Source organism: Dasypus novemcinctus, chromosome 25 (genome assembly GCF_030445035.2).
Source record: "Dasypus novemcinctus isolate mDasNov1 chromosome 25, mDasNov1.1.hap2, whole genome shotgun sequence".
Taxonomy (NCBI): domain Eukaryota; kingdom Metazoa; phylum Chordata; class Mammalia; order Cingulata; family Dasypodidae; genus Dasypus; species Dasypus novemcinctus.
The window spans coordinates 19,258,844-19,272,423 of NC_080697.1; the positions used below are offsets into that span (position 1 = coordinate 19,258,844).

Sequence of the window (13,580 nt, forward strand, 5' to 3'; positions counted from 1 at the left end):
AGGAGAAAGGAGGGATTGCACGCTGGCCCGAGAGCCCTGGCTTTCGGAGCAGACAAACCAGGATGAAAAGGCTGGCTCTACCACCTGCTAGCCGTGCGATCTGGGGCAGGTTTCTAAACATTCCCGCGGAAACATCATCTGGGGTAGAATGGAGAAAACATGCAATTGGTACCTTTGTTTTCCTCAAGTTGCCTCTTCCGGGTATTATCCCTCCTAGTGATGAAAAAGGCCCTTCCTGAATCCCCGAAGGAAGAAAGAAACAGTGGGCTGCCCACTCTGTGCACCTGCCCGGCCTCACCTTGACCTCTCCCAGCCCACCCTCGTGCCACCGTCCTCTCCCCAGGTGGGGCAATCAAAGGTGCAGCATGACTAAAGCTATAAACACCCACGTACCCAGCCCCGGGTGACGCCATGGTGCAGCAATCCCCGCCCCCCAGCCAAGGCCTGGAGGCCCCACTCCCCGTGGGTCAGAGTGGATGGAGAGGTGTCGCCAGCTGGTAAGTGGCGCGGGGCCCCTCTCTGGGTTCCCTAGTTTGGGAAGAGCCTTCCTCGGCAGGTGCTGAGCTCTGAACATGGGTCAGGGAGGCAAGTTGGGCCAGGGAACCATGGAGATTTGGCTGTGGGAGTCAGGAGCTTCCCGGCATGGTCTGAAGCAGGCGAGCTTCCTAGGGAAAGACTGGGGGGGTACTCTGGCAATTCCCTTGGAATTTGGGGTCACAGAGACCCCAGAGAGTTTGCAAAGGGAATTTAGCAAGGGGAAGATTTTTTTTTAAACACCAGGAGTTAATCCTGCTAAGTTCTCTGCAACTTTATTTTATTTTAAAATTAAAGAAAATTATTTCTCTCCCCTTCCCCCTCATTGTCTGCTCTCTGTGTCCATTCACTGTGTGTTCTTCTGCATCTGCTTGCATTATCCGGTGGCACTGGGAAACTGCGTATCTTTTCTGTTGCTGTTGGGTCATTTTGCTGCGTCAGCTCTCCGTGTGTGCAGTGCCACTCCTGGGCGGGCTGCGCCTTTTTCATGCGGGGTGGCTCTCCTTGCAAGGCGCACTCCCTGCGCGTGGGACACCCCCACATGGGGGCACCCCTGTGCAGCAGCACAGCACATGGGCCAGACCACCACATGGGTCAGGAGGTCCTGGGGAGCGAACCTTGGACCCTCCATATGGTAGATGGACACTCTCAGTTGAGCCATGTCTGCCTCCCAACAAGGGGGAGATTGGCCAACATAGCCGGAGTTCCTAAGGATTCCCCTGGTGGGCAGAAACCAGACATCATACCCCTTCTCTCCCCAGAGCATCCAACTGGCCCTGCTCCACGGGGGCACATCTGAGTTGAATGCCTGGTGAAGGGCATGAGCCCTAGAAGGGCCAGGGAAGAGCTTCTCCCACGGGCCCATGCCATCTCACCTTCTGCCAGCCGTGACCCCTCCAGAACAGAGGGGGGCCCAGCTCTGGGTTTTATGTTGGTATCTGCCAATGCAGGGTCTGCATTTTATCTCCAGGGCTTGAACTAGGTCATCCTTGCACTGTGGAGGAGAGGGCAAGACTTCCAGGCTCTTTCCTCAGTAGCCAAGCAATTTGGGGCAAGTTACTAATCCTGTCTTGTAAAGTATTTATCTGTAAAACTGGGCTTCAGATACCTTTGCTGCAAGCAGCCGTCATGTGGCAGCCCTGCTGGTTGAGTGGGGAAGAGCCTGGACTTGAACTGGGAATCCCAAAGCTGGTTCAGCCCATGGTCCCAGAGTTGCCCTTGCTCTTCCTTCACCTCAGTTTTTCTCATCTGTGCAATGGGGGTGGAGGGAGCTGATCTTGGTCGCTAAGGTTCAGGTGCTAGCTGAGCAGTTCTGTCCCAAGCCCTGGGGCTTTCCTGTCATTGGGCAGGATTCTCTCCAGGAAGCAAAGAGGAGGGATGGGGGATCCCCAGCCAGGCACCCACCTGGATGGGATAGAGGAGAGCCTCCTGCTCAGTTTTCTGGTCCTTCTGACACAGCACCAAGGGCCTGGGGAAGGAAACGGCCAGAACCTCCACAGCTTAGCGAGAGCCCAGACTGTGTGCTGCGTGTGCTCCCTCAGGCTCAGCCCCCAGGAGGGAAGGCTGCCTCCCACCAGTTCTGGATCAAGAGCCTTCCCCAGGCTTTCCTCCTGAAGGGCGTTTACGGCCGTTTCACAGGCTGCGTCTCTCAGGAATGGAGATTCGTATCAGAACCTCTCTTCACAACTTACTAGTTGGCGGACCTTAGTGAAGGCTCGGATGCCCCCTGAGGACCACAGCTAAACCTCTAAACACGTGCCCGGCTCATTAATGAGAGGTTACTGAGTTTGACTAGCAGAGTACCTGGCACATAGTAGGTGCACAATGAGTGCTATTTTTTTTTAAAGATTTATTTATTTCTCTCCCCTTCCCCCCTGCCCCGGTTGTCTGTTCTCTGTATCTATTTGCTACGTGTTCTTCTTTGTCTGCTTCTGTTGTTGTCAGTGGCACAGGAATCTGTGTTTCTCTTTGTTGCGTCATCTTGTTGTGTCAGCTCTCCGTGTGTGTGGCGCCATTCCTGGGCAGGCTGCACTTTCTTTCTCACTAGGCGGCTCTCCTTACGGGGTGCACTCCTTGCGCGTGGGGCTCCCCTACGCGGGGACACCCCTGCGTGCCACGGCACTCCTTGTGTGCATCAGCACTGCACATGGGCCAGCTCCATACTGGTCAGGGGGCCCGGGGTTTGAACCGTAGACCTTCCATGTGGTAGACGGACGCCCTAACCACTGGGTCAAGTCCGCTTCCCAATGAGTGCTATTTAAATCTGAACCTGGTTGGAGGTGCAGGAAGGAGGGACAGTGGCCTGGGGCTGTCCAAGACCCCCAGCTGATCACCTTGGGCTCCAAGGAGCCCGGTCTGTTTATCCGATGTGCACGCGAGTCTTACCACCTGCCACGGGTGCTCAAGGCAAAAGGGCTGGGGAGCGCTGTGCTCACGAGGTGCCTCATCAGTGCTGAAGGGACATTTTGGGGACAGAGTCTGGAGATGGCGGGAGGGAGAGGAGAGAGAGGGACCAAGCGGCAGAGCAGCGTGACTTGGAGAATGCCAGGGCTCTTGCTGTGGGGGGCCTCGCCCTTGCCCTCCTCAGCTGTAAGGGCTGGTAGAGGGGGGAGGAAGCACGCTGTATACTCAGTGAGCAGCTCTTCTCGCCCCTTCCCAACTGCCACAAGCCTTTTCTTCACTCTCCATCATGGAACTCATCATGTCAGTCTCCCAGAGAAGGAAACCAAGGCACGAGAAACAGGGGACCACTGCCGGATATAAAGGACATCGTGGTTGATCTGGACCTTCATCCCACAGAGCCTGGTACTCAGGGACCGGGTCTCGGTACCAGGACCCAGCCCTCTCCCTGCCTGCTCCCTGGCCTCTGAGGGAGAAGACCCAGCACCTTCCCCAGGTGCTCCTGTGGGAGCCGCTCTGGTGAGACCACCAGGCTAGCCTTACTTTGCTGCTGGCGAGAACCTGTTCTGGGGCCAGGCCGGAGGACCTTCACCTTGTCCATGGCAGCAGGGATGGAGCCCTCTTCATCCCTCAGGACTGGGTGCTGGAGGGTCCTGGTGAGACCAGGTGCCACGGGAGCAGGGGCTCTCAGCCCTGGCTGCGCAGCAGAATCAACTGGGGAACTTAAAAACGTGCCAGTGCCCGTGTCGCATCCCAGGCTGAATCTCTGAGTGGAAGGCCGGGCCCAGGCATATTTTTAGAAATTCCCCAGGTCTTTCCAATGTGCAGCCAGGCCTGAGAACGGCTCTGTGGGAGAATAATGAGGTGACCCTGGGGAAGGGTCAGGAATCCATGAGCCCTGACAGTGCTTCTCCATCGTCTTTCTCAAGATGCTTCGTGCTACTGGGGCAATAGGCCCCGCTCCTCTTTCCTACTTCTCTATCCTAAAAATGTGATTTGTGGCTATATGGATTCCTTTGGTTTTGTGGTGCTGATTTTTTTTACTAGGGCTCTTGGTCTCTTCCTTTCATCCTCACTCTCACGCACTTAGCTATTCATCCAATGTTTAACGAGGACCTGCTATGGGAGGCACCACGCTAGGTGCTGGGGACATAGCAAAGAACAAAGGCTGGGCCCTCATTCTCATGGAGTGTTCATTGTACAGGGATTGACCTTGCTGTGACATCTTTCTTCTTTTATTAATAAGGCTGCGACATTTGAAAATCGTGGGTTTTTTTTCCCCTAGAAATGTACCTTCTTAATTTTGGCCCTTACTTTTTCACTCCTTAATAGGCTCTCGTTGTCCTTAGCATCTTGATTGTAAGCAGAACTTCTGCCCAAGGGATGCTAAGCCAGCCCGGCTACTTGCATCTGGCAATGCTGTACATGTGTGTGCGCCCAGGTCTTGTGTTGTGTACGCGCTCGGGAACACTGCAGTGTCCTGACCCAAGCTTCCTTTGACTTCTGTGACTGGGAAGAGTCCTGACGGCACAAGCTTGTTAGGCCAGTTGTCCACTTGCCCTGGAGAATACTTACCCAGTGAATAACTATTTGTTGAGGGCCTTGTTTGTGCAGCACACTGGGATCGGTGCTCCAAGGATGTGTGTCAGGGGTGCCAGGATGGCAGGGAGGGAAAAGCCCAGCCTGTCCATCAGGATCCCACTAGGAACATCAAGACTTTTTCCATGAAGAAGGAAGGAGGGAGCACTATAAAGCCATCTGTGGTGAGGGCCAGCAGGTGCTTTCCCGGGGAGTGCAGCACAGAAGGTATCCTTGTGCCTTGGTGGATAGAGTCGGCCTCAAAGAGCAGGTGGTCCCCGGGCTGGGCTTTGGTAGAGCGAGGGCAGGCAGACCCTCCAGGTGGGGGCCCACCTACAGCTGTGGGCTCGTGTGGCCTCAGCCTCATCACAACCTTTCTCATCTCAGGGGCCTCCTGCATCCCACTTTCTTCTTTGCAGTCCCAAAAGCGAGGCAAAGCTGCTACTCAGCTAGTGTTCACATTGAGAGAGGATGCTAGGAAACCCTCAGCCTATCCTTGACTTCAATCACCACCACCCTGTGTCCCTGGTTCAAGGCTAGAGGTAGATCAGGGAAGGCGGGCAGAGGAGGAAGGGGCTGAGGAGTCCTAAAATTCTCTCATGAGGACTCTGCTTTGCCTGCTGGTACCTGCGCCCAACTCCCCTTCCCTAACACAACGAAGTAGACTCTTCCGGCCAGGAGAGCATTATGTCAACCAATAGCCTTCCAGAGGAGTGAGTAGCCATCAAGTGGCTAGGCAACCAACCGATTGCAGGGAAATTGTAGAGTCCAAGCTAGGGTCAGGTAACCTTGAAGGCTTCTTCAAGGCTGAGTCTCTCTGAGTTTATGATGCTTTGGTTTCCTCTGTTTAATATTCACATGGGGAGACAGTTTTCACGCTCAGCAGAACTGATCATACAAGCAGTCTGATGGGTCCAAACATCCTTTAAATCTAGGCTAGCTTGCCAGAAACTGGCACCAGCACTGCCAGGCCTTCGCTGGGCTTGGTTAGGGCTCTTCTGAGATGGAGGGTGCTCTTGTTCCACCCGTCCCTCAGTTCTGGTGTGTAGCCTCCTTCTTCCAGCTGGGTGTCTTCCATGAAAAGAGCATCCACTGGGTCCTGTTTCAGGAGAAAGGCTGCTGGTGCACACGGCCCTCCCCACGGCCAGAGAGCACACACGTGTCAGGGATGAACTTTGCATTTTGGAAGAAGACACTTGGACTTACTCTCAGCTCACAACCACTGGAAAGCTTGACTTGTTCTTCTCTTTCTTTCCAAGGCCCAGAGCCATTCACAGCATTGCTTTAGCTCTGGTACCAGGGAAATGGATCCAGTTGCAACTTTAACTAGAGGGGGAAACAAGCCTGTTTTCTTTGTCTTAAAATCTGGGAATTTCTTTGTGAAGCTACTACTCTCTAAGGTAGTGGTTTTCCAACTATTTTGACCATGACCCACATTAGGAAATACATTTTGCTTCACTACTGTAGCTGAAACAAATATTTCCTGAAATATTTTTTACCCTTACTGTATGCATTGCCCTGACTTCTATTCTCTTTCATTTAGAAAAAAAAATAGGTTGATCATCCATGGAATTAGAGTCATGGGATAATAATAAGTGGTAACCCCTAGTTTTGAAACATACTCTTCTCGGGCCGCCTTAACTCACCCGGGCCTTGTCGAGGCTTGGTCTAGCACCCCCTAGTGGATTAGTGGGCAATAGCAAATGCTCAGCTTTTTCACATCCTCGGAAAACTTTCTGAGCAGGGCCTGGACTGCCATTGCTAAAAGTGCTGGAGTGCTTTGTGGCTGTGATGATCCCTTTTGCTCTAGTTTGCACAGCTGCCAGAAGACCACGTAGACAGTAGTTGCATATTAAACTAACATGTAAACTGCCCATTGCAGTGCTTGGAAAGAGTGCCCACAAAATGGCCCTTTCCCCCCTACCTCCTAGCTGATGATTCCTTAAAGCATTGGTAGGACTCAAAGATGTCTTGTACCTAGGAGAAAACTCAGACCATCCTGTTACAAATGCCTCATAGTGCTTAAAAGTGTTTTTAAGTCATTTCTTAATTTTTCTAAATGTAAAAGAGCTTAGAGGATGGCATGTGGGCCAGCCCTGCTGGGCCATGGTGATTGCATAGAGAAGTAAGAGATGGGAGTGACTATGGAGAAGGGAGAGCCGGGCTTTCCTGCCTAATTCCCATACTGCTTCCTGCCCTAGCCCCAGCTGGCCCACCCATGAGTGGGGACTTGTGACTGCTCATTTGGCCCAAGCAATTTCAGAGATGCTCCTCAAGGCTGTCTGGGGGAAGCGGATTTGGTTCAACTGAGAGAGCATCTGCCTACCATATGGGAGGTCCAGGGTTCAAACCCAGGGTCTCCTGACCCATGGGGTGAGCTGGCCCATGCACAGTGCTGATGTGTGCAAGGAGAACCATGCCACGCAGGGGTATCCCCTGTGTAGGGGAGCCCCACTCGCAAGGAGTGTGTCCCCGCAAGGAGAGCTGCCCCACGTGAAAAAAATGCAGCCTGCCCAGGAATGGCACCACACACATGGAGAACTGATGCAGCAAGATGACACAACAAAAAGAGACACAGATTCCCAGTGCTGCCTGACAAGAATGCAAGGGGACACAGAAGAACTCACAGTGAATGGACACAAAGAGCAGACAACGGGGGAAGGGGGGCAGAAATAAAAAATAAATCTTAAAAAAAAAAAAGGTTGTTTGGTGGCGGGACCTGGGTGACTCCTGGCAGCCTGGTTAGACTCTCATTGAACTTGGGAGCAGTTTAATGAGGATAAGTGTGTCTAGTGCTCTGGGGCATCTATGCCCAAATGTCCCCTGCTACGTGTTCTTCCTTCTTTTCTATGTGTGCCACCCTCTGGCAGGCTCTGGGACCAGGCTGACGGCCCGAGACCCCACTTGGGCTGAGGCTGAGCCCGCTGGCATAGCTAAGGCAGCAGTTTCCCACACACCACATTTTTCTGAGCAGATGAGAAAAGAAGACAGCATCCTAAAATCAGGGAGCCAGGATCTAAGGGCACCGCACTTAATCTTCTCTTTAAACTCAAGACAACAGAGCTATAACTGTGATTTTTTTTTTTTTTTTTAATATGGTCCAATGGTCGGCAGATCAGGTCTGGGTCATGGACACCAGCCCCAGACTCTCAGCTTTCAGAATTCAGGCTCTCATACTTGCTGTCTCAAGGATGGTCAAAATGCAAAGGTGATTTAAATGTATTTGTTAATATTAACCAAAGGCAATTGTACCTTGACGTTTGCGGGGGGAAAGACCGAATTTCACTCTCAAGGGTATTGTGTCTCCCAGGGTGCTTTAAATTCCAGCTCTGCTTGCCCACCGCAGGCACAGCCAGTGTTTTGACTTAGTTTGCCCAGAGGAAACTGCTGATTCTGTCAAACTCAGATCCCGGGCTCACCCCTCTGGGCCTGCGCAGATGCAAAACGCAGACAATAAAATCCGTGGTGTGCACATCAGTCCCGCCCTCCCAGGCCCTCGTGGGGGGAGGGATGGCACTGGGGACAGAAGCAACCCTTTCTGGGTCGTGCAGACCCGGAAATCCGGAGCACTCCCGGGACCCAGTGGGAGCACGTTTCAGACTGAGCAGGAGAGGTCGAACGTTCGGAGGTGGCTTTAGGGTTCACGAAGCACTTGCCTTCCCCTCGAGTCCTTCCAGTGCCCCAGCTCACGGGTGGCAAACCTGAGGCCAAGTTAAGGGGCACCCCTAAATTCCCACAGCTGAGGTCGACTTGGAATTCCAGCCCGGCACCCGGGATCTGGCAATTTCTAGGCACCCACCGGCTTGGAGGGCCAGGGGAAGGGGTCCGGGGGACCTGGGTCTTTTTGTGCCTGTGACGAGGACATGCCACCATCTTTGGCCCACCTGCCCTAAGGAATCTTCTGCCTTAATGCCACTATGTGTCATTTACAGGCGGCCACTGCCCCCTTTCAAAGGTGAACACCGTAAAATTTATGGCAGGCGCCTATCAGCCCGCAGAGGAGCATAAAAGCACGAGCTCGAGCCAGTCGGTTCATCTGCCAAAGCGGTTCCTCCAGCCACACCAGGGAGACCCCGGCATGGCGCGGTGGCCGAGCGTCTTCCTCCCGGGGCTGCTGCTGCTGCTGGGGCAAGGTCAGTGTGTGTTTTGCTCAGGGGACGGCCGAAGGCTCAGCCTTGCTGGTGTCCCATATTGCTTGGGCGAGGAGTTTGGGCGTCGAACGTGTCCTTCTGATGAAGGACCAAATGCGCGGCTCAGACACAGGAAGGCAGGTCAGCCTCTGGTTGAATGGAACGTGCCCCAAAGACCGTGGGGTGAGAGGCAGGTGTTGGGAGAGGGGAGAAGGGCGCTGATGTGGCGGGAACGAGCTGGGGGTGTTTCCAGAGACCTGGATTCCAGCTCTGGCTCTGCCAAGCTATGGGGCCTTGGGCAAGTCCTCCTGCCTCCCTGGTCCTCGATTTTCTCATCCTTAAAATGAAAATACTACTACTACTGATTTGCACATTTGGACTATTACTATTCTTGTTTTATTTTTGCTGTTTCATTTTTGCCAAAGGGTCAGAGGAAGGCAGATTTCACGATGATAAATCCTAGAGGATTGCCCAGATTCTTTAATTATATGAAATATTCTAGCAGGCCATGATAGAAATGAATCAGCCACCAGCCAGGGTTTGCTTTTTGTTTTGTTTTTAAATCCATATATATTTGATGACACCTCTCTGTAGTCATAATAGTGTATATAAATATATATATATATTTTAAAGATTTATTCATCTTGCAGCTTATTCCTTTCTTTGTTGTCTCTTCTCTGTGTCCATTTGCTGCATGTTTTTCTGTATCTGCTTGACTGCCTTTGTTACGTCATCTTGCTGAACCAGTTCTCTGCGGCGCACTGGCCGTCAGCTCTCTGCAGCGCATGGGCCAGCTTGCCTTCATAAGGAGGCTCTAGGATGCAAACCCAGGGCCTCCCATATGGTAGGCGGGAGCCCAACTAATTGAGCCACAGCTGCTTCCCCAGCCAGGGTTTTGGGTTTCTCCTGACACTACTTATTATCATAAGGTTGCCTCTGCCACGATCCCTTTCTGCCTCTTTCTTCCCACCCCTGGTTCCTCCTTTCTCCCTTTGTTTAGAAAGGCTGAACCTTTTCAACTGCAAAGGGCCTTACAGATGCCCTCGTCCAACCCCTCTCGCCCTCTCCAGATGAGAGACCTGGTCCAGGAACAGGAGGGCCCCTGACCTTGAGCCCCCAAAGGGAAAGGAAGAGGGACAGAGACTTGCACCTGAAATGGGGTTCAAGTACCAGTCCTGCTGCTTAACCTTGGACAAGTTAGTCACCCTCTCTAAGCCTGGTGGGGGGAGGGTATCATCTGAAACTCGAGAAAGGTAATGTCTATTCTGCCAACCACTCAGGGCGATTGGGAGAAACACACAGCACACGAGCAGGGAAGCCCTGGGTAGACGCCAGCGTGCTGGGCAAACAGCAGATGTTAAATGGCTTTGGGTGGCAATCTCCAGCCCTTCTACTACAGTTAACGGCTCTTTCCACTCTCCCTCTTTCTCTTCTCTTCCTCCCTCCCTCCCATTATTTTGTTGGAAATTATGGAATACATTCAGAAGGTACCTTAAGATTTATTTATATACAATTTAATGGAAAGCTATAAAGTAAACATTTGTGCAACAGCTACCTGAGTCAGAAAATACAATGTTGCCAGGACTCTGGAAGGCTCTAGTGTGGTCCTTTCCAATCCCAGCTCCCTTCTTCTCCAAGGTAACCACTCTCCTGATTTCGAAATAATGACTTCCTTGTTTGTCTTTACATTTTTATTCTCTGTCTATGCATCCCTGAAGCAAGTAATTAAGTTTTGCCATTTTTTGAAATTTAATTTTTTCTTTCACTCAATATTATGCTTGTGAGATTCACCCATGTTGAATTTTATAGCTATACTGTATTCATTTTTATTGCTCTACAATAAATGTCTATATAACTAGAGTGAATGACTATACTACTATAGTCGCTACTATATATACTATAGTACATATAGTATATATGGTGTAGTGCTATACTACTACAATAAATGGCTCTATTACAATTAATCCATTCTACCACCAACAGATGCTTTGGTGGTTTCCAAGGTCTTGCTGTAAAACCAATGCTGAGGCAATCATTCTCTTGCATGTGTCTTGGTGCACATGGGCATGAGTTTCTTTGGGATATATACCTAGGAGTGGAATTGCTGGCCTGTAGATATGCACATATTCAACTTCATTAGTTATAGTCAAGCCATTTTCCAACATGGCCATATCAATGGATACTTCTTTTTTTTTTTTTTTAAAGATTTATTTATTTTATTTAATGCCCCCCTCCCCCGGTTGTCTGTTCTCTGTGTCTATTTGCTGCGTCTTGTTTCTTTGTCCGCTTCTATTGTCAGCGGCAGGGGAAGTGTGGGCGGCGCCATTCGTGGGCAGGCTGCACTTTCTTTCGCGCTGGGTAGCTCTCCTTATGGGGTGCACTCCTTGCGCGTGGGGCTCCCCTACGTGGGGGACACCCCTGCGTAGCAGGGCACTCCTTGCATGCATCAGCACTGCGCATGGGCCAGCTCCACACGGGTCAAGGAGGCCTGGGGTTTGAACCGCGGACCTCCCATGTGGTAGACGGATGCCCTAACCACTGGGCCAAGTCCATTTCCTCTGAATGGATACTTCTGACAGCAGTGCATAAGAGTTCCTGTTGCTATACAATGTCAATGATATTTGGCATTGTCATTTAAAAATCTCATTATGGTTTTAATTTGTATCTTTCTGATTACTAATGAGGCTAGGACATTTTTACGTGTTTGTTGACCATTTGAATTCCTCCTTTGTGAAAAGCCCATTCAAACCTTTTTCCATATTTTGTCTATGCATTTGTATTTTACCCATTGATTTGTAGAAGTTCTTCATATGTACCACACGCAAGCTCTTTGTTAGTTACATGTACCGCAAATATCTTCACTCACTCTAAGGTTTGTCTTTCCATTCTCTTTATGGAGACTTTCAATGAGCAAAATTCTTCATTTTGTGGAAATAAATGGAGACCATCCAACTGAGAATGAACAGACTATTCAGAGCTAGCTATTGCAAAGGAGTCAGCCACCATCACTTGCATTTTGCAGAGACTCAAAATTAAAAGAAAAAAGTCCTCATACTTAAAAAACAGAGGGGGAGGGGACAGCTTTAGGTATGCTCTGTTGGAGGTTGTTAGCGTGGGATGTTGAAAGCAGGATAACTAGAAGTGGGGCATCTTGTACAATTGGTCTGAGGAGTATATCTGGCTTTGGCTGCTCCTGAGTTGAAAGCAGAGGCAAAAAAAAAATAGGGAAGCTGATGGTCATTGACCAAGTCCTGGCTGTTTGGGGCTGATTGCTGCAGAGGTTATGAGTCAGAGTGATCTGGCCACTGTCCATTTGTATATTCAGCCTCTCGATTCTGCCTTTTGGATATTCGGTTTCTTGCCAGAGGTTGACCAATTCAAGTAAGGCTGGAGATCCAGATCTTCACTACCTGGAGATTGGTCATTTCTCTCCATAATCAATTAGATCCTCTTAACCTTTCTGTTGTTGCATCATCATGGTGATCAACTAATGAGATTGTGACTGCATAGAAGCACTGGGACTCTAGATAGAATGCGATGGGACCAACACCATGTCCACTATGACAAAAACCAGAACAAGTAATAGTTTTTGTAAAATACTTCAGAACCAGGAACCTCAACAGCCCAACTCAAGTCAAGAACATGTAACTTGTTCCACCTTGACTGCTTCATGGATCCAAGTATATCAAGAAGTATGAGAAATATACCAGAAATATACCACCCAATTCTTACTGGAAGAAGAGGTAGTCTTAATAATCTTCCATCAGAGTTAGTGATAAGTTTCTTACAGTCTTTGCTATTTGTATAATTGTTAGGAACACTGCTCTGATTGTTCACATAAACAATGAGTCAGGAACTCCCCTCCGCAGAATGTGTGGGTCATCAAGGGTGACCTTGTGTTGACATTTGTGTCTGAGTCAGAATTTCTAAGACTGAGTGACTTAGAGAATTGGGATCTCTATGTGCAGACATGTTTTGGAACACTTTTCTTAAAGCACATGGATGTTAGTCTAAGGCAAAATCGGGCATCCCGGCTGCAAAGAAAGTAGTATCCAGTAGGAGCACATGGAGATTCAAAATAAAAAGGGATTGTCACAACATGAGGAGAGAGCCAAGGTTTTACTTTAGCTGGGTTACATTTAAAAACCTTTACTGGTCTCTTCCAAATGGCAAGGAATTAGCTCATCACTCCCTAAAGGTTATTGAATTCAAATTTAGAATTACCTGGGGTCTGATTAATGAATTATAATAATTGCCCCTTTTCCTGGGAGAGAGAGACACTAGCAAAATTGCAGGTTGATTTTTTTTTAAAGATTTATTTATTTTTTATTTCTCTCCCCTTCCGCTCCCCCCCACCCCCGCCCAGTTGTCTGCTTTCTGTGAATCTGTGTTTCTTTTTGTTGAATCATCTTGTTGTGTCAGCTCTCCACGTGTGCAGCGCCATTCTTGGGCAGGCTGCAGTTTCTTTCACGCTGGGCGGCTCTCCTTATGGGGCACACTCCTTGCGCGTGGGGCTCCCCTACACGGGAGACACCCCTGCATGGCAGGGCACTCCTTGCGTGCATCAGCACTGCTCATGGGCCAGCTCCACACGGGTCAAGGATGCCCGGGGTTTGAACCACAGACCTCCTATGTGGTAGGCAGGTGCCCTAACCACTGGGCCAAGTCAGCTTCCCATGGCTGATTATGTTTAAGGTAATTTGTCCATGTCGGTGCAAGTGGAAATGTTATCGGCTGTACTTTTCTATGGTCTCATTTGATGAGACTAGAATTGCCCAGAGGCTTCTAACATTGGGGTCTGGTGATAAATGGCATATCCCCACTGAAGGCACAGGGGCTACTGTTTGGGACCATCTAAGAACAGAATTAGAATTAGTATATTCTGACCCAATAATTATAATAAAGAAAATGAAAAGAATGATTTAAAAAAACAAAACA

General features: G+C 50.0%; 1 protein-coding gene across 1 annotated transcript in view; it reads left to right on the forward strand.

The window, feature by feature from the left end:
- The first annotated feature begins 8,590 nt into the window (after positions 1-8,590).
- PLB1 (phospholipase B1) overlaps positions 8,591-13,580 on the forward strand; it is a 135,886-nt gene continuing 130,896 nt past the window's right edge. Inside the window, exon 1 of the mRNA XM_058287651.2 lies at positions 8,591-8,645. Within this exon, the coding sequence (XP_058143634.1) occupies positions 8,591-8,645 (55 nt within the window). The remainder of the gene's footprint in view (positions 8,646-13,580) is intronic.